This window comes from Macaca nemestrina, chromosome 8 (assembly GCF_043159975.1).
Source record: "Macaca nemestrina isolate mMacNem1 chromosome 8, mMacNem.hap1, whole genome shotgun sequence".
In the NCBI taxonomy this organism is placed as follows: Eukaryota; Metazoa; Chordata; class Mammalia; order Primates; family Cercopithecidae; genus Macaca; species Macaca nemestrina.
In genome coordinates, this window is record NC_092132.1 from 126,713,043 (window position 1) to 126,734,106 (window position 21,064).

The 21,064-nt window shown below is 40.1% G+C and overlaps 1 protein-coding gene across 10 annotated transcripts in view; it reads left to right on the forward strand.

The window, feature by feature from the left end:
- LOC105482005 (coiled-coil domain containing 25) overlaps positions 1-19,946 on the forward strand; it is a 41,703-nt gene extending 21,757 nt beyond the window's left edge. For 3 of the 10 annotated variants that reach the window (XM_071068469.1, XM_071068467.1, XM_071068468.1), the window contains 4 exons: positions 183-258; positions 4,167-4,270; positions 4,485-4,687; positions 16,754-19,946. In XM_071068469.1, the coding sequence (XP_070924570.1) occupies positions 183-258; positions 4,167-4,270; positions 4,485-4,687; positions 16,754-16,856 (486 nt within the window). In that variant the 3' untranslated portion in view covers positions 16,857-19,946. Of the gene's footprint in view, positions 1-182; positions 259-4,166; positions 4,271-4,484; positions 4,688-7,913; positions 9,085-12,549; positions 12,596-16,753 lie in introns of those variants that run through there. The other 7 variants (XR_011607141.1, XR_011607140.1, XM_024792887.2 and 4 more) reach the window with 7 other exon arrangements.
- Positions 19,947-21,064: the final 1,118 nt, after the last annotated feature.

Below are 21,064 nucleotides of genomic sequence, written 5' to 3' on the forward strand. Positions count from 1 at the left end.
CTTATTTTAAACATTCTCATAATGCACATAGTAAATTTACTTTTCAGTGTTCTGTAACAGTTGAAGAACCTCTGCTTATAATAAAGTCATACCTGGTAGATAAGGCAGCAAATGCCCTTTGAGTGCTCCGGTGTCAATGGATAATGAGGTAGTGGACCAATTGGTTTATTTTTGTATTTCAGGGAGAGAATATAGAAGACATCCCAAAGGAAGTGCTGATGGACTGTGCCCACCTTGTGAAGGCCAATAGCATTCAAGGTCAGTTTTCCTAGTGGTGTTTTTAGAATTAGCATTAACTTTCTCTGTGTCTGAAGTGGATTACATTTTAGTGAGCATGCTCTTGACTTTGGCCTCCATCAAAGGAATAACATGTGCTCTGCCTTTGCCATGTTTTTTCTTTAAGATGGATGGCAATTTTGCTACCTGTCAAATAACTAAAAACTGATCTCCCCACCCCTGTCATTTTGATGGTCCTATCTGAGTCTCAGCTCTTTTTAGTGTTTCCTTACCTTGAATAGAAGGTTGTCTAGATCTGTCTGTACTTAGTGTTATTATAAAAAGACTTTGGGAAATTTGGTGATGTTGATAGCTAAGCAAGAACAATGTGTTTTGTGGCTTTATTTTTAATGTTGTTTGATATCTTTATTTCTATTATTTGTCATTAGATTCTAGAAAAGTCCCCAAATCATGCTTTTCTACTTTTTCTTTCTCTCCTCCTCTTACGTACTTTTTCCCTCTTAAATTGTGAAGTTGTCAAGTCAGTTGATCTTGTTACTTCCCCTCCCCACTGAAGAGAATCTTATTTAGTTGGTCTGGGGTGATTCCCAAGTATCACTGCTTTTAAAAGTCCTCTGTGTGATTCTCCTGTGCAGTGTGGGTTGAGAACAATTAGCCTAAGTGTTTTAGGTGGGGCCTGGCATACTGTGCTTGGTGATTACCTGGTATTTATTTATGCCCTGCAAGATTTCATCTACTTGTCATGAAGGGTTAAGAAGGATGATTATTAGGTTAGAGGTGGGGTTTAAGAAGGGAAACTAGGAGGTGGTGCTCTGCTAAGGATGAGCCAGTAGATCCGATTTTAGGGTGTAGAACATAGGTCTAGATCAGGTAGAGGTTATTGTGGCTTGAGATGGAGTGGAAGGATGCTCCAGAGGGTTGGAAAGCAATCATGGTTTGGGTAGAAGATAAACATGGGGCAAACCCACAGCTGATAACAGGTACCAGGGGTTGGCAATTACAGGACAAGAGCAGCGCAGCATTCCCCTTTCCCCGTCACTCAGACTGTGCTTCCCACACCTTCACTTGAATGATGAGTCAGCACCTAGCCAGAGAAGGTAGAACTCTTGCTTTATAGAGCCACTGATTTTCAACTCTGTAAGTCAACAAATTGTAATACATTTTGGGACATTCCATTTTATGAGTAGAACAGAATTTTCTAAGATTTTCAGCGAAGATCTTCAGTTACTGAAATAATAAGAATTGAAACAGTCATTATATTCTTTTCTTCTGTGTTCCAATTTCCTTACATGTCCTTATGCCTTCCCATGCCCCTGGCTAGCAGACATGCCTTTGTTAAAAGAGCTTTGGAGGCCTTATTCTTGGCCCAGCTGCTTTCTTCTTAATCTCTTCTTAGTTTACTAGTTCTAGAGAAAACAAAGAGGAGCAAAGAGTCATGACCCTGAATTACTCTTTCTCTCCTCTTCAGCCTTCTGCAATGATAGCTCAGCTAGCAAATAAGGAGCTAAGCCCAAGGGTCTTGCTCTTGTGAGTCAGTAGAAGATACTGTGCCAAGGAGTGGAGAAAACGGTCTTTGCTCTGAGATTTCTAGAGGACACTCTGCTTGTAGGCACTTTGTAGGAACAAAGTTTTCCCCCGGTTGACCACCTGCAGTGATCAGAACCAAGGACATTGGGGATAAACTTGTTCGTTGCTGTAGAATCAGCCTGTTCTGGGTCATAGGTCTAGAATCTTAGGTCAGCCTGTTCTTTGTTCACCCAATGAATCTTTCCAGATTAAACTTTTAAAAGTTTAGAAACTTTCTTGACTCCCCTCGGCCTAAACTGTTCAGTCCAGACTTCTGAAGTCGGTATTTAAGCATCTCTGATTTGACTGCGGACTTCTTTTCCTTCACGTATTTCACCCTACAGCCAAAGCCAATATTTGCTGTTTTCTGACCTTGCACCCGGCTTGTATTGTTTCTTCTGCCTTCAGGTTTGTCCTTGTCAGTCATCAAAGTCCAGATTTAAGCTAAGGTCCACATAGTAGGTATAGTGGTGGTAGTAATTGCTAACATTGATGGAACGTTAATTACATGCCTGGCCGTGTGCTAAGTACTTCACAAATTATCCACCCTGTTGAGTTAGATATTATTTTCATTTTATAGAGGAGGACACTGATCTTAAAGAGAATTAAGGAACTTCTTCAAGGTCTTAGAGGTCTAAAGTGCAGTAGACACTGGATTTGATGTCACCCCATTTGACTCAAGTCTTCTGGCGTAACCCCTGAGCTCTGTGAGCCTCCTCGATGAAGGCTTTTCCTTCTTCAGCTGTGAGTGGCCCCACTTTCTCTGTGCTGTCTCAGCACTTTCCTCTACCTTTCCAACAGCATTTGATCAGTTCTCCTTTTAATCCAAGTTATTTATGTGCTTGCCCTGCTCCGTTAGAGTCGTGGAGAGCAGGAGTCATTGTCTAATCATGTTTGTATCCCCCACAGTGCCTTGCACATGGAGATTTTCTAAAGAAACTTTATTTTGAAAAAACTTTCAGATATACAGAAAAGTTGCAAGAATAGTACAGCTACCATATACCATTCACTTAGATTCATCAATTTTTAAATTTTTCCATATTTATTTGCTTTATATATAGCATACTCATTAACCTTTTTAGCCGAACCATCTGAAGGGAAATTGTAGATATCATGACCCTTGAACATGTTTCTCTGGAGAACACGGACATTGTCTTAAATAACTGCATTACAGTGGTAAAATTCAGGAAGTTTAACATGGATAGAATACCGTGTTCTGATATACAGTCCATATTTAAGTTTTGCCACTTGTCCCACTACTGTTTCTTTATAGCTTTTTTTTTTTTTGGATCCAGGGCCATGTGCTGTATTTACTTGTGCTGTATTTAGTCTCCTTTAATCCAGAAATGCTGCTTTGTTTTTCGAAGAGTGCAGACCAGTTGTAGTAATGGGATTACTAACCCACAGTTGGGGTTTGTCTGACGCTTCCTCTGGATTAGAATCCCATCATGCACTTTGGGGCAGGAATATTACATAAGTGAAGTTTTGTACATTATAGTCAGGCAGCACATGATGTCATTTTGTGCCATTTTTGGTGGTGTTAACCTTGAACACTTGGGTAAAGTCGTCTTCCAGCTTTTTACAGTGTACATGGGGATTTAATAAGCATTGAAATCTCTTGCCATCTAATTTGAAAGGACCAGAGAGAGCATCAGACTAGTGATTAAACTGCGATTTCCAGAGCTGCCAGGGAGGGTATTGGGGGTAGAGGGCATGAGTGGTGGAGGAGGTGGTGCAAGGGGTAGGAGGAGGAGTGAACAGGGCACCTGGCACTCCTTCTATCCAGAGCGCCTCTGCTCTGATGACTTCTGTATTTTCTTTAGTAAAAGGGTTCCACTGCTGAAAGAAAATATAAGCAAAAAATCTATTCAACTAGTCCAATTTCCTCACATTTCATATGCGATTCAGAGGGCCAGGGGACTTCTTCAGAGGGACTTGGGTAGCTCGTGGTAGTCCCGGCTAGAGTCCAGGGCTTGCGAGTCCCAGGCCATGGCTTTCCAGTGCTGCTTAACCTTCAGAGTCAAGGAGTCCTTTGAGAATCTGAGGAAACGTATTCAGTCCTTTTCTCTCAAAAAAAACCACAATGATACATTTTGCATCCAATGTTAGAGAGTCCTCAGAAGTCCCTGAAGCTAATCCATGGACCCCTACTTGCCATAGTAATACTTCCGTCTGAATTTTGTCAGCTTTACCATTTGCCTTTTGTGGGTGGTTTTGAAAAAGTATTGGTGGTTTAAAACAATGGGTGGCCTGTTCATTCTAAGCCGTTTCCCTTGTCGGCTTATGGCAGTTTGCCAGTGGGTAAGGGAACACATTGCTCAGTCTCATCCTGCCTGCATGTTGAAGACAGTCTCTCTTGGCAGGCTGCAAGATGAACAACGTTAATGTGGTATATACGCCGTGGTCTAACCTGAAGAAAACAGCTGACATGGATGTGGGGCAGATAGGCTTTCACAGGCAGAAGGATGTAAGTGTTTTGTGCCACTGAAGGAGGCGGAGCCCTGATACTGAATGGAGTATCCTATCTTTTCTGTCTGACACCATTGTTGTTGAGGGCTGAGCATGATGTGTGTTTTCTAAAGGGAATTAAACTGGGTTGCTAAACCCCTGGAAAGCCTCACCCCTCTTCTGGGAGAAAAAAACAAAAAGATGCAATATCTTTTCTCCTATCTCCCTTAAAGGTAAAAATTGTGACAGTGGAGAAGAAAGTAAATGAGATCCTGAACCGATTAGAAAAGACCAAAGTGGAGCGGTTCCCAGACCTAGCAGCAGAGAAAGAATGCAGAGATCGTGAAGAGAGGAATGAGAAAAAAGCCCAAATTCAGGAAATGAAAAGGAGAGAAAAAGAAGAAATGAAGAAGAAGAGGGAAATGGATGAACTTAGGTATGTCGGAGCTGTGGCATTGAGACTGGCCTCAAAGATTATTCCCTGATGATTTTAATCATGTATTAGCCATTAAAAATGATATATTGGTAGAAGGAGGGACATGTAACAAGCTCAGAACCTTGAATCAGTTTTTTAAAAAAGGCATTTATATTAATGTGTTGGTTAAAAGAATTGCTTGTTTATGGCGGCAGGATATGAAAGTGGATGAAATAAAATAACTAATTTTATTCATAGAGAAACCTTCATAGGTTATCCCTAGTTTGATTTGGTTTGTAAAGTTCTTCTGGAAAGGAAAAGGTGCTTTGGGAGGGGTTTACTATTGACTAGCTGTGCTATTTAAATAAAGTTGTGTTGGCTCTAAAAACCAATGCTAGTAATTCTCAAAGCTGTTTTTAAAACTCTTTTTCTACGTTTTGAAAGTTTAAAGTAATGTGGTAAGGCCTGTTTCAAAGCACTACCTTTTTAAACAGCTAAATATTTCAAGTACAATTTGGCTCCTGAAATTCTAATGAAGACATGAATTCTAATGAAGCCATGACAATAATGATTGTTAGTCTTCTATTGCCATTGAAACCAATTGCCACAAATGTAGTAGCTTAAAACAACACAGATTTATTGTCTGAAGATTGGAAGTCCAGTAGTATTCTCACTGGGCTAAAATCAAAGTGTCTGGAGGCACTAGGGGAGAATCTTTCCTTTCAACTTTGAGAGGCACCCACATTTCTTGGCTTGTGGCTCCTTCTCCAAAGCTTTCCATAGTCACAGTCCCCTGTCTGACCACTGCCTTCTCTGCTTTTAAGGAACAGTGTGATTAGATTGGGTTAATCCAGATAATTCAGGATGATCTCTCCATTTTAAGGTCCTTAACTAATGACATCGGCAAAGTCTACTTTGCCATAGAAGCTAACATATTTATAGGTTCTAGAGACTAGAATGTGGATGTTCTGCCATACAGTGCTGTACCCGAAGGGCCCCTAGTTGTTCTAATTAAACGAAATTAATCCTGCAAATTCTCATCACAGAACTCCTAGATTTTTCCATGATTTTTTATTTGCAAGACATATACCAAAAAGAAAAAAGGGTTACTGATAACATATATTGCCTTTGGAAATGGTGTGGAATCAGAAACATGGTGCGTAGGCACGTCCTAACCCAGTTTCGTTGGAATGCCCTGGATTCTTAGAAAGATTGTTGGGTCAGAACGTAGGTATAATGAACACATACTGTTATTTATTATTCACATGCACGTGTTTCTGGTTGGGGTTCTGCTAAAACAGGCTTAGTAGCTTCATTTAAAATACAGTGTTCATATGGAGAACTTCAGAAACATTACCCTGAATTACAATCTGCTAATATGAGGCTAACTAACATATATGTTTAAATATTTGATATGGCCTAGAATTGTGAATCTGCTTTGTGTTTGAAGTGAAAGAAACGGTATTAACGCCATCAGTGAGGTAAAATGTGTGGAATTCTGAGTGATGCAGGATTTAGAGTAGTTAATTCTTTTTTGTTTTGAGTTTGGAGTGGGGGGAAATTGAAAACATGCCTTTTAGTGCCCTTTGTATGAATCGAACATAATTTTGTTTAGAAACATGATGGAACATCATATTAGGAACATAAGATCACCTAATTTACTTATAACATTGAATAAGGAAGAATAGCTAACCCTTCTGAACGTTTTCCCTCTGCCAAACACTGCACTGCGAAGTGGTTTACTGCATTCTCTCATTTAATGCCAACAATAGCCATAGCAGATTTTTATCTGCATCTTATAGAAGAGGAAACTGAGCCTGAGAAGCAATCAAGAAACTTGCTACAAGCTCATGTGGCTACTTAGTCTCAGTCTGATTCTCAAACCTACACATATTACTTACTATACTCTTCTGCCCTCTGTTCAATTTATTCAATTTTAAAGTAATTTTTATTCAATTTAAATCAATCAAGTAATTTATAGATGTCATAATTCAAATTAAACTGCATGCTACTAAAATTTAGGACATTTATGTGATTTTATGAGTTTCAAAAATTACAAGCATTTAAACAAAATTTGTCCACCAAAACACAGTTTCATATCTTCTGGGTTTTTTTCCATAGTGTCATCGACATATAAAACACTCCTTTTAACTGAAGGGAAAACTCAATCTTACTGAATATAAGATTTTTGCTTCAAAAATTTAATCAGTCCCACTTTCTAAGTTGTCACTAGTCATTTGTATTTTTTAATAATCTCCATGGATCTCAGAAAACCAAAAACAATCGCTATGTTTATTTCCATTAACCATATGCCACACAGACAACTTTCTGTCACATGCTGCAGAAGATAGAAGAACGTGGCACAGGGCTGCAGTGCCGGGAATGGGGCGCGGTGACATTGCAAGGGTTTGCTTGGCACATCCGGAGCTACTGTTTGCTGTGTTCTGCAGCATCTGTGAAATTCCAGCAATAGGCTCTATGCTTCTGACTTGTTTTGTAATCTGTTTTTACATTTTGCAGTGCTAGCATCGTTTTAATTTCTGTCTTTGAATCTTCCACCCAAGATATAGAAATGTATGTCTATTACTGTCTTTTAATTTTGCATTCTTTTATTTGACTTTTTGTGTTACTGAACCAAACATTTATTACATCAAAATTAAGTCAACCCATGTAGATGTCGAAACCAGAAGAAATAAGCAATAGTCAGGGAAACATCATAAATAGAGGATGGGTGAGTAACAGATGAGAGGTTGAGGCAGTCAAAACAAAGAGTAAGGACTATGGCTACCTGAGAGAGGGATATTTAAAAGTTCAGATGGGGCCGGGCAAAGTGTTTTATGCCTATAATCCCAGCACTTTGGGAGGCTGACGCAGAAGGATTGCTTGAGTCTGGGAGTTTGAGATCAGCCTGGGCAACAAAATTAGACTCTGTCTCTACAAAAAATAAAATAATTAGCCAGGCGTGGTGGTACAAGCCTATAGTCGTAGCTACTCTGGAGGCTGAGGTGGGAGGATTGCTTGAGACTTGTTGGCTGAAGCTGCAGTGAGCTTACTGCATTCCATCCTGGGTGACAGAGCTAGATTCTGTCTCAAAAAATAAAAATAAAAAGTTGTGATAGAGACTGGGAGATCAGAATTGGAACCCACAGCTCAGGTAATTGGATTGAGAGAAGTACAAGACCCAGGTGAAATGGTAAGTCAGAAAATGTATCATCAGTTTGAACATTGACATGAACTTGATTTTCAGGCAAAGCTTACTTCAGCATGGAGGATAATGTGGAAAGATTTTAGCCCGTAACTGACAAAGCAGGAATCCAAACTCAAGTCTAATCCTGAAGCCGATAGTCTGTATCATGCTTCCTTTGAGGCAAGGAATGAACAAACTGGCAAGGCCAGAGTCAAGGTCACATGTAGGCAAGTGAAAGAATGAAAAATTTGGTACATTGTAGAGTGACTTAAAGGTTTCCTTTGGTCCAGAATTTCATGTTGTAAGTGATAAAGAGCCTTTATAGGTTTTGTGGAATATTGGGAAAAGGTAGACTTACAGGATGAATGAAGTAACATGTAGGAGAGGAAATGGTGAAACCATTAACTAATTAAATGGGTGACAGTCTCATGAAGAACCGACTTCTTTGTACCTCTTTTTGTTTATCTTATACACATTGCCACTGCCTTCTACTGTAAATAACACTGTGTGCTGTGCCTCCTCGTGTTACCTGTGAGCTCCTTCAGGGAAACATTCGTGCATCCTTGCGTCCCCTTACAGGTGACAGAGTGCTTTGTCTATGCAGTGAGTGACTAGTCGTACATCATGAATGTACTAAGATTAGCTTCCCTGGTATGGTGATTCCTTTTATGTTTCAATTTTAAAGTAATTTTTATTCAGTAAAAACCAAGTAACTTATATATGGCATAATTCATGTTAAACTGCATGGTACTAAAATTTAGGGTATTCGTATGATTTTATGAGTTTCAGAAATTGTATTTAAACAAAACTTAAAAAGCAAAACACAGTTTTTGTATCTTCTGGGCTTTCTTCCATAGCATCCTCAACATATAAAATATTTGTATTTAACTGAGGGGAAATAATTCTCAGTCTCATTGAATACAATTTTTGCTTCAAAAGTTTAATTAGTCCCACTTTCTAAGTGGTTGCTAATCACTTGTATTTTTTAATAATCTCCATGGATTCAGAAAACTAGAAACAATTGGTATGTCTCTTTCTGTTAAACACATGCCAAACGTATCCCAGGCTGAAATGCCAGGGTGCCATTGTAGCTCACTACAGCCTGCAATTCCTGGGCTCAAGTGATCCCCCTACCTCAGCCTCCTTAGTAGCTGAGACTACAGGCTCACACCACCATGCCCAGCTAATATCCTTATTTTTTGTAGAGGTGGGGTCTTGCTATGTTGCCCAGGCTGATCTCAAACTCCTGAGCTCAAGTGATCCTCCCACCTCAGCCTCCTTGGTAGCTGGGACTACAGGCTCACACCACCATGCCCAGCTAATATCCTTATTTTTTTGTAGAGATGGGGTCTTGCAATGTTGCCCAGGCTGATCTCAAACTCCTGAGCTCAAGTGATCCTCCTGCCTCAGCCTTCCAAAGTGCTGGGATTAAAGGCATGAGCCACCACACTTGTCCCCTGATATGGTGGTCTTGAAGTTAAGATCAAAACTCTGATAGCTAAAGAGTTGGAAGGAGTGCTCTAAAGCAGAGGGAACTATCTATGCAAAGACCTTGTATGGGAGCAGCAAGGCAAAATGCAGGACTAAAGTCCCAAATGTCTAAAGCAGCAGGGATGAGAGGGCACTTGGATCAAGGGGCCAGTCTACGCAGGCCTTGCTGGCCGTGTTTGTCTTCATCCTAAGAGCACTGTGAAGCCATCAAAAGGTTTTAAGCAAGGGTTAATACAATGAAGCTTGTGTTTTGAGAAGGTCACTTTGCTGACCTGATTGTAAAGGGAACCGGAGTGGGTGTGACCAGGTTAAGAGCATTCCACATCACAGATGATGGTAGCTTAGAATATGGTGGTGACTTGGGGTGGAGAGAAGTGGATCAATGAGAGATAATTTTCTAGGTAAAACATTAGGATTTGATGATAGTTTGGATTGAGGTGAAGGGCAGGGAAAAGGGGGCTAAGAATGGAACTCCTAGGTTTCCAGTTGGAAATGAAATGGATAGTGATGCCATTCTTTGAGCTGGGGAACACTGGAAAAGAACTAAACTGGTTTGGTAGGGGGAAGACCATGAGTTGGATAGGGACATAGGAATCTGAAAATACCCTTGAGATCTCCAAAAAGATGTCAGGGAGGTAGTTGGACTAATGGAAATGGAGCTCAGAGGAAACTAAAAAAAAGGTAAATTTGTTTTTGTTTGTTTTTTTTGTTTGTTTTGTTTTGTTTTGTTTTTGAGACTGAGTCTCACTCTGTGACCTAGGCTGGAGTGCAGTGGCACCATCTCGGCTCACTGCAACCTCCACCTCCTGGGTTCAAGTGATTCTCCTGCTCCAGTTTCCCGGATAGCTGAGATTACAGGCATGCACCACCATGCCCAGCTAATTTTTATATTTTTAGTAAAGACAGGGTTTCACCATGTTGGCCAGGCTGGCCTTGAACTCCTGACCTCAAGTGATCCGCATGCCTCGGCCTCCCAAAGTGCTGGGATTACAGGCGTGAGCCACCGCTCCTGGCCCAAGAAAAGTGAATTTGTGCCTCATTATCGCATAGATGGCAATTCTGACCCAGTGATTCTTCAGCCTGGATAGATCCCCACAACTGGGCATATGGATCCATTTAAATCTTCACGAGTGATTTTCAGATGCAGTCAGGATTGACATTCTCTGCTCTCACCACTTTTGTTTCATTAACATGTCTTTCTCCTCCCGCTCATGCAACCCGTTGATCTTGTCTGGTGTTTTTTTGTTGTTGTTGTTTTTCTTTTTGTTTTTAATTCCTTGGGGATACCACTTACTCTTACAAGCTTGCAGGTCTCTCCAGAGGGAAAGTCTTCCTGGTCTCTCCCTCCGGGTGTCTCCCAACTCATTATCTTTGACTGTGACATTTCTCCTTCCCACTGGTCTTCAGTTTTCAGTTTCTACAGTTCATATTTACTTGGGTGTCTCACTGTGACTTCAGATGCAGCGCGTCTCAAACCAGGCACATCTTCTTTGCAACATTTTCCCATTTCTCTTAATTTTTTCAAATCACCCAAGCAACAAACCTTGATGTCATTGTTGTTTCTTCTCTGTATTCCTTCTTACCATTACAGCTGTTGACTCCAGGGATTCATGCCCTCAAATTGGGGTATTGCAGTAAGCTGTGGCCTGGTAAGAGTGTGGGCTTAGGAGTCAGACCTGGGTTCAAAAGCTGGCATATCTTCTTATCTCTAAGACCTTGGACAATGAACTTAACCACCCTGACTCTGCTTTCTTATTTTGTACAGTGGGCTTAAAATACTCCTTGACCTATTAGGTGGTTGTAGAGGTTAGCAGTAATTTATGTAGAAAGCGCTTTCTACAGTTCTTACCAAATAAAGGACACCTAGTCAATGGTAAATACTGTTATTTTGAATGGACCTTCTTGCCTTGACCACTTCTCTCCTCTCTCTACTCTTGTTTGCTACAGACTATTCTTTTCAAAACATTGGTATTATGTAGTCTCACTTTCCTTTGTCTCTTTGTGTATTTGTTGTTGTTGTTGTTGTTGTTTTTGAGATGGAGTCTTGCTCTATTGCTCATTCTGGAGTGCAGTGGTGCGATCTCAGCTCACTGCAACCTCTGCCTTCCGGGTTCAAGTGATTCTCCTGCCTCAGCCTCCTGAGTAGCTGGGATTACAGGCGCACGCCACCACACTTGGCTGATTTTTGTATTTTTAGTAGAGATGGGGTTTCACCATGTTGGTCAGGCTGCTTTCAAACTCCTGACTTCGTGATCTTCCCGTGTCAGCCTCCCAAAGTGCCTGGATTACAGGCGTGAGCCACTGCCCCCAGCCGTGTATTTTTTAATAGTACTTTTCACTGTAGTTATTGATGAATAAGTCTTATTTCCCCTCCTAGTAAGTTCTGTGGGTCCAGGCTTTGTGTTAGTCATCATTTTCTGTTTTCTTCTCATCCGATTCTCCACCCAGGCTTAGCACAGGGTCTTATGCATCATGGATATTTAATAAATACCCATCGAACCTCATTATGGCTTTACACAGTTGTGTATTATGGCTTCTTGCTGAACACATTGTGTTCAGTCATGCAATCAAGACAACATAATTGGACCCCACATCCAGCCTGATTTCCCATTACTTTACTTTGAGAACCTGCCCGAGTTAGCTGGATCTTCAGCAAGTCATATAGATACCATCTCTGTCTCTTTGCTCATCCCACTCTCTGGATCTGAAATGCCCCCTCACTCATCCTGCCCACTGGATTGGCTTGATTTGGGTTCTCCCTTTGCTGTGAAGGGTGCCCTGACAGCTCCTGCCCACACTGATGTGTTTCCTCCTTTGAATTCCTGTAGCATTTACAGTCTGAGCTATATACCTAAGCAGTGAATCATATCAGATCTTGGCCATAGGTGAATTTCCCCATCTAAAAAGTAGGAATAATGCCACCTGTCTCGCCAAGTTATTGTGGAGGTGGTGACATGAAACAAGTGGGAGAAAGCACTTTGTAAACTATTAAGTGCTGTGCACATCTTTTTTATTGTTTATAAATATGTATCCTTTGAACGTTACAATCTCCTTGAGCTCAGAGATTATATCTAATAGCTCTTGCGGTTCTTCTAAAGCCCCTGAGCAGTGCTGGATACACAGGAAATGTTCATCAAATATTTGTTGACTGGATCACCATATTTTAAATGTATGTATGTGTGTTTTTTTTTTTTTTTCCTTCTAGGAGCTATTCATCACTAATGAAAGTTGAAAATATGTCTTCAAATCAGGTACGTTCAGGTGGTTTGCATGAATGTTTGCCTTGAAATAATTCACTAAGGGTTTTTAATAATTGTGTTACTGGCCATTATTGCCTTACATGTTGCAAATAGGTGACTGTGATTTGGCAACCAGGACACCACTCAGGCTGGAGTCTGTTAGGCATTGCGCCTCCTTCCCTGTGGACTTCCTCATGTGTGTTGTTAAGTAGCTCATCTCAGGGAAGGTGATTGTCAGAGCTTGTCTACTGTGGAATACAGGTCTATTCATTTTATATTTACAGGACTTTATTCAATTTCCCCTCTTTTCTGGTTGCAGGCATGCAAAAGTGCCTTCATTTATTAGTGTTCTATATCACTGTGACTGTAGAGTCCATATTATAATTGAGTGAGAACAAAATTATCACCTTCAATTAAAATAAAAGTACTTACCCTAAGATCTTATGTGACTAAGTGAAGCCTAAGTGACAAAATTGGTTGTTTTCATGTTCCTTAGGACCTGGGATAAAAACGGATGATGGCCTATGACACAGCACTGAAAAGATCTTCTTAGCATCACATCTAATTATTTGATTGGAACTGTGTCAGAGAATTATTGTCCTTGAGGCTGTCTCTCCCAAAATTTGTCTTGAAGTACCTAGAGATAGCACAATTTAGCTGCTATTGAGCAGTCTGCAGAAAATGGAAACGGGGTGGATATATTTGGGATTTTGCATGTTTTATAGTATAGTTAAAAAATTTAGTCATCCCTCAGTATTTGTGGGGGATTGGTTCCAGGACTTCCTGAAGCTACCAAAATCCTAGGATGCTTGAGTCGCTTGTGTAAAATGGAGTAGTATTTGCATATAACCTATGCACATCCTTCCATATACTTTATCTCTAGATTACTTATAATACCTAAATAGTGTAAATGCTATGTAAATAGTTCTTATACTGTATTTTTTAAATTTATATTATTTTAATTGTATTTTTTAAATTGCTTTTTTCCTCTAAATATTTTTGAGCTGAGGTTGGTTGAATTCACAGATAAAGAAATCAAGGGCCAACTGTAACAGAATTTAAGATCCCTTATAAGTCATCTAGTCAAACCCCAGATTTAATGCATGAATTAGAAGTAATAGGATTTTACATCTTGTTTATATCTACATATGCTTCTAAAAATTTGTAAGAACAACATTCTTAATCCCATATCTATGAAGAACTAAATTTATGAGGCTCCTTTATGAATCGGAGACGTTTCTTTATAATTTATTCCTGAAAAATTCCAGAATAGCATTATTAAATTAAATAGAGCTTTGAATTTGAAGTTTAGAGACTTAACTGTCATTTGCTAATCGTGAGGGATTAAAAATCCCTTGGACAAGGGAGCTTTGTCACAGTGGTTGGGTCATTTAAACTCTCTGAGGGAGTATTGATCATCAGTAAACTGGAGACATATTATTCCACAGGGCTGCTTCAGAATTGAAGCAAAGACACATCGAGTGAAAGTCTTCCTTGACCTACTCTGTAAATAGTCATATTTTAATCCCTTGTTCATATAGTCTTTGGTTGCTATTTTTCCAGAGTATCATTATGAAAAGATGAGATGTGTTTAATCCTTTCTGGAAGCTAATTTCAGATTTCTTGAAACTATTGGAACACTTTATCGCTAAACAGTAGTCTTGAACATACCACAGCTCAGATGTCATTGTTGGGCTTATTTTGCTTTTTGAACTTTTCTGTATTTTAGAGGCTACTTTCCACCAGAAATCTAGCCCCCATATTATTTCATGACCTTAGTCATTTCATTCTCATTATGGATTTGTAAAGTTTGTATATCATTCTAGAGTTGAGAAATAAATACACACACACATATACATACCTACCTACCCACCTACATACGTACATATACAAACACCATCTGATCAGTGATGGATGTTAAAAGTCCCAAGACTAGGAAATTGAATTTGTAGCCCAAAAGATTGCTAACCTTTCTACCCTTACTCTCCCTCTGTTGCTTGCAACCCCTGCTCCTGAGCTCCAAGTATGAATCAGGTTCAAGATTCCAAGGAAGTTTTGCACTGGGTGTTTTTATTCTCTCTTTCAGTGAAAATGTTTTTATAGTTTTTCTCCATACTTTAAAAGAATAGACTAATTCTCCTTGTAACCATCTTCTGTTAAGGGATACAGATGTTTGTGTTTTGTTTTGTTTTGTTTTGTTTTTCATAAGTTATTGGAGTACAGGTGGTATTTGGCTACATGAGTAAGTTCTTTAGTGGTGATTTGTGAGATTTTGGTGCATCCATCATCCGAGCAGTATACACTGTACCATATTTGTAGTCTTTTATCCCTTACCCCCTCCCACTCTTCCCCGAAGTCCATTGTATCATTCTTATGCCTTTGCATCCTCATAGCTTAGCTCCCACATATCAGTGAGAACATACAATGTTTGGTTTTCCATTCCTGAGTTACTTCACTTACAATAATAGTCTCCAGTCTCATCCAGGTCACTGCAGATGCTGTTAATATATTCCTTTTTATGGCTGCATAGTATTCCTTTGTACATATATACCACAGTTTCTTTATCCACTCATTCATTGATGGGCATTTGGGTTGGTTCCACGATTTTGCAGTTGTGAATTGTGCCACTATAAATGTGTGTGCAAGTATCTTTTTTGAATAATGACTTCTTTTCCTCTGGGTAGATACCCAGTAGTGGGATTGCTGGATCAAATGGTAGTTCTACTTTAGTTCTTTAAGGAACTCCACGCTGTTTTCCATAGTGGCTGTACTAGTTTACATTCCCACCAGCAGTGTAGAAGTGTAAGCAATACAGATGTTTTATGATCCAATTTAAAACGTGATCAGTTGATTTTTCAGTTAAGGGCAAGTGTTTATGTAATAGAGGACTTAAGTTTTAATTTAGCTTATACAGGTTCATCAAGAAGAGTAATTACTGTAATTCCAAAACATAGCCCCAGACAAGTGGGAATTCTGCACATCTAACCCACAGCCTTTACAGGGAATGGCTTAAACTCTCGTTGATAACAACCCAGACTGTCTTACTGAGTTGTTCATCTTCAGTGTTTGGGATCTAAAGCTGGCATTTGAAGATACTAAATGACTCTTTCAAACATTGCTACTGCTTTTATTTCAGATTAAGACTCTAGGGCAATCATACTCTTGGCGCCTGGATATAACACAGTCATTAGTCTGCTCTTTGTACAATTATGGAAGACATTTTTACCGTGGCTTCTGTTCATTATGCTAATGGAAGAGAAGCACAGAGAAAACCACTAAGTGAAGCTGGAGCTAAAACCAGACTTCACAGGAACTAATGTTTTCTACCCGTATCGTATTTCTCTACCATCTTTAATAAGGGCCATTTAGATAAGCCTTAGTCTGATCCCTTTCTCTAACAATGCTGGTGTCAAGCAATGGGAAAGAGAAAGAAGATAAAACAAGTGGAGTGTTCAGGTTGTGACATTGGCAAGCAAATCAGAATGCACACTCTTAGTGAATGTTGTCCAAAAAGGAGTCAGGGCTCTACCTTTGTGTGTGGCCTTCAGGACTTGCTCATAAGCCACGCAATGAAATCAGTCCCTTTGTGCTGTATACCGTTATAAAGGTTTTTTAAATTAAAAAATGTCACAAACCAGCTAACTTGGTAAACTAGCCCATGTTTGACTTCCTAATGGCCTTTCCTATTAAAGAAGAAGAAGAAATCAGAGCCATGTTGTGAAGTCCCAGATCTGTGACAATGTTGAGGCTCAGATTACTGGAACTTAGGCCAGAAATAGTTTGCATATTGGCAGAATTGCTGGCATGAGGATATTGAGGTAGTGTTTGCTTGGTACATTTGTTGAAGGACCTGTCATGTTTTCTTACAGTCACATTTGTTTTGCACTGTACTAGGTCAGGTGGGACTTACTTCATTATTTAGAAATCAGTGGTCACTTATTGCTGTGTAATCAGGCCATGTAATGACACCTCACAGAATACAGCTGTTAATTCAGCTCTCTCAGGAAACTGACAACTTAAGATGGAGAAGTGATGAGTGAATTTAATTATTTTACTTTCTGAACTCAGCAACTGAGATGAGAAGGCAGCTTGCTAATTAAGATAATTGTAAATTTTAAATATTGAATTATTTTCAAGGCTTTTATGGTCTCATTTTTTTGTTTCCTACAGGATGGCAATGATTCAGATGAATTCATGTAAAAGGAGAAAAGGACCTTTGAAAGATGTGAATGTAGAGACAATTGCAGACCTTTTGGTTTCATCTGTGTTCTGAAGTATAAAATACAACCAAAATTCTACCTTCATCCTACCCAGAAATTATTGATTTTCGAGTTTTAAAAAAATTGTACCTTTTTTGCTGACAGAAAAGGATCAGATATGTATAAAATAGTTGAACTTGACAGCATATAACCTAACGTGAAAATGTTTTTGCCAGAACATGTCTTGGTACCTTGTGAAAGCAGGCTGCCCTTGTTCTTGAGATAGACTTTAAAGTGAAACAACTCTGAAAAGTACTTCTGTTGCTCTGGTCTATCCCTGAAAACAGATGTCTTGAAACACTTTTCATATTCTTAAAATAATCTTCACTTCTGTTAAGAAGAACATGTTGGTGGGTAATTATGCGAATGTTTCCCTGTCCCTGATTTCCCGATTAGAAAAAAGGGCGTATGGGTTTTGAAAAAGAGATTTTTCAGAAGATTGTAAGCTTCAGTATTCACGTTCCATCGTGTCATCTGGGTCTATAGTGTAGTGACCCTCAACAGTCTGTCCCAGCTTTTATATCCTTGCTTCCTCTGAGCAGGGGCCTCCATCTTAGTATCATCATATTTAAAGAAATCGATGGTGTTCATCAAGGTGGGGCCTGTGGCAGTTGTTGCCTGAGCACCGAGTAACCCAAGCCACCTATGCGACAACTTCTGGGCCCAGGAGTAATTTCTCAGCATTGAGGGTAAAATAGGATGGAGTGCTCTGTTGATCATTTGGGAGATGTAGGCTACCTGATTTGTGCCTTGGGATGCAGCGTGAAGCAGAAGTCCATATTGCAATTATGATTTTAGAAGGAACTAAGCGTTTCACTAGCCAGCCAAGTAATTATTTTCTTTACCTTGAAGTCATATTTGAGTTGTAACCCCAGAGTTAATTTCTCATTGTAGATTCAGTAACTTACTATGTAACATTACTTCTCACGCGAACCCCTCGCTATCTGTTGTGGTTCTGAGCAGAGGATGTCTTTTGATTACAGTATGTAAGGCAACCCCTGCGGAAGGAGACAAAACAAGGAGAAAGAGAACAAAACCTGCCGGACCAGAGGCGAAGAGATGGATATTTTACTCACACCCACAGCAGCAAGAATGACCTTCTGCAGCAGATATTCCACCTGTAATAGCACTTTGGAACTGTGGGCAAAACCAAAAGGCTAGTGTTTCCATTTATTTCATGTTGGTGAATGGGGTTGAACTGGAAAATTCACGGAGGCATAACTCACTGGCCGAATTTTGAGAGGGTGTAGAAGATGACTTTAGAGATGAGTGGTTTTGTTTATGTGTCTAATGATATTCAGTCTGACGTTCTGCAATTTTAAAAGTTATAATAAAGTATCATTTTTTTTTATCTGGAAGGACATTGATATATGTATTCTTAGAATTTGCTATAAAAAGGGTAGCCCCCATTCCACAAGCTGATTTTGAGGGTGATCTTACTGTAATAAACCTCATTCATCATAGGCTTAGTCTGACAGATTCTGTAGGGGGCTATCATCTTTCTCCTCCTCTGCTAAATGCCTCTTTCTTCCAGCTGCTCACTGGGTCAAAGGGATGTCCTTTCTCAGATACACTCTTGATTGACTGTGAATTCATAGCTGTGCTCCTTCCATACTTCCAAGGAGTCCGGCTTCTGCAGAATTCCTCTGTACCTCACACTGCAACACGTGTAGATAGCGCCTTTGAAGAATACCTATATTTTTACTATAGTATGAGAAGTCCTGGGGCTCAAATTTTAAACATTTCCTAACTCTCAGCTTACACTGGTTTAAAATGTCCAGGTCTCTCTGCTGAATTCTCTTGTTGAATTCGTAACTGTCCAACCTCATCTATGTTGATTCCTACGCCCCCACTCCCCAGCCTCTGTGTTTTATTTTTTTCCCCATCTCTGCTGGTCCCAGGGAAAGCAAGGACGTTTTCTTTTGAGGACTTATAGGTTGATCGCCCACAGGTCAAACTGTTGGCATTGAACCGCTCTCATTTCTTGCTATTGGATTGTTTCCTAAACGTTGGATAGGGGAATTCGAAATTGTTGCTATTTTTATGAGCTGTGCCCTTGATCAGATCTGTGCTGTGGGTCTGAGTCACTTTGCCAACACTGTCTTCAGTTTCACCACTCTGATCAGCATGCAGGCGAGGGGCATGTTTAGTTTACTTCCCTAACTGCTGTCTTCTATAGCTTTGGACTTCATATTTCTTATCCACTTTTGTCTAGGCTTTATGGGCAGGGGAACTTTGTCACCGTGGTTGGGCTACAACAAATCTTAAGAAGTTTACCAACACAGATGTTGAGAAGTTTATCGAAAAGCACTGACATTAGCAGAATAGGTGATGGACATTAGTTGAATCTCTTCAGTGTCTATGTGTTTTGTTGTATTGTCTTTCACTTGTTCTTGAAGCATAGATTGCAGCGAGCCTTTCAGCTGTTCAGTGCCAGCGGTTTTCCCCACTCAGAAAAGATGGTGTGAGCCATGCACACAGCCGGCAGGATTAGACGGGGAGAGTTTCAGCTGCAGCTTCTAGTTTAAGACCAAAGCCCTTCCTCCCACTATTGCATCTGTCTGAGAGGGGGAAGTTCTTGTTTTCCAAGCTGGAACTGTTTATGAGGAAAACGGAGCAGAGTGGCAAAATGGAAAAGGAACAATTTTCTAATTTTTCCTGACACGTGATACTGAGGCCTGCTTTTTCTTTGATTTGAGGTACAGCATGTGAATAACAAATTTCCATATTCAAAATGATCATATTAGAGTGACTGGATGACCTTTTGATTTTAAAGCAGACTAAAACCTAATCAGACTACAACCAAAAGTATACAATTAGAAACTTAAATTCCAAGCTAAATTTCAGCTTTGACCCACCTAACTCCAGTGAATAGGTGGCAGCTCAGAAACAAGGACGGCACTGCTGCTGCCCGGGCAAGCTCACATCCAGCTGGCACTTCGTGAGAGCTCCTTCCTGCCAGGCACGTGTGAGTTCAGTGTGGGCAAGAGACTTTTATGCACATTCTGTCGTTCAAAAGGGAGACGATACCAACCCCAGATGCAGCATGTCCTGAATGAATGATCTGTAAAATACAATAATAAAAGCTTATAGTTTGAGTAGAACTGTGTGTGTGTGTGAAAGATTTCACTTCTCATTTTCTCCTGCAAGTTCCAGTCTCACGGATGGGATGTGCCTGCTTATTTCAGGCAAGTGGGGAGACAGAGGTACTTGCTCCCCATGTGATGATGCCCTTCACACAGTCACAGCAGGAGGAGAGGAGCAAATCATAGTAAAGGGAAGGTCGCCCAAGAATTCCAGGAAGAGGATTGAAAGAGCTGAAAGACCTCGGTGTTTGAACACTAGCACTTGGAGTTTACAGCTTGACCCTCTGCTCTCCCCAAATTCCGGGGGGTCTGCCTGACATTTTGGCCAAGGCGAGCTTGCAAATATGAAGACTTCCTGGACGGTTTCATGGATGACTGTAGGGCTGTGGATTGTGTTCTGTTGATAGATTTTCACCTCTTTTTTGATGGAGCTTACGCTATTGTGAGAATGCTTGCAGGGAGGTTTTAGGCTCAGAGGAGCCACACAAACATATAAGTTTTTCTCCCAGCTGTAAAAGCATATTTGAATCCTTAAATGTTTACTAGAGCACATTTGGTTTACATTTCTAGTCAGGGCATCCATTGATTTTAACTTCCTTAGCTGCTAGCGTTCTGGGGTTTAAATGTTTAAGTAAATTAGTCTATATAAGGAATGTAGTTTGAAACCAGAATTTTTATACAGAAAAATTTAGAGATGTGTGTATATACTAGGTGACTTAGCAGTGCAGTGACAATACAAATACCTACCTAATGCCATCTTTTAACCGGGGTCCATTGTTAGATTATACATACCTCTTTTTCTGTCTTAAATGGATTGTTTAGTTTTATCTTTCTGATTTCATTATTGTGTCAGTTATTGGAGGGGCTGTGAGCTTTCTACCTTAGTGGTGTGACTATAGGTCTACACCATAGCCAGATGAAATAAGAAGCTGGTCTCTGCCCTTGGCGTGTGCTGAGTGGCACCAACCTGGCAAGAAATGGCAGCCAGAGGAAATTGTTGCTCACTCTAGAAATCCATGTAGCTTTTCTAGTTCTCAAGCCTGGTGAGTGGATGCCAATATTTAAAGCTGAAAAAAAAAAAACCAAGGAATTCTCCAAAGTCAGTGTTGTGCTTTGTTCCAACATCAAGTAACCAC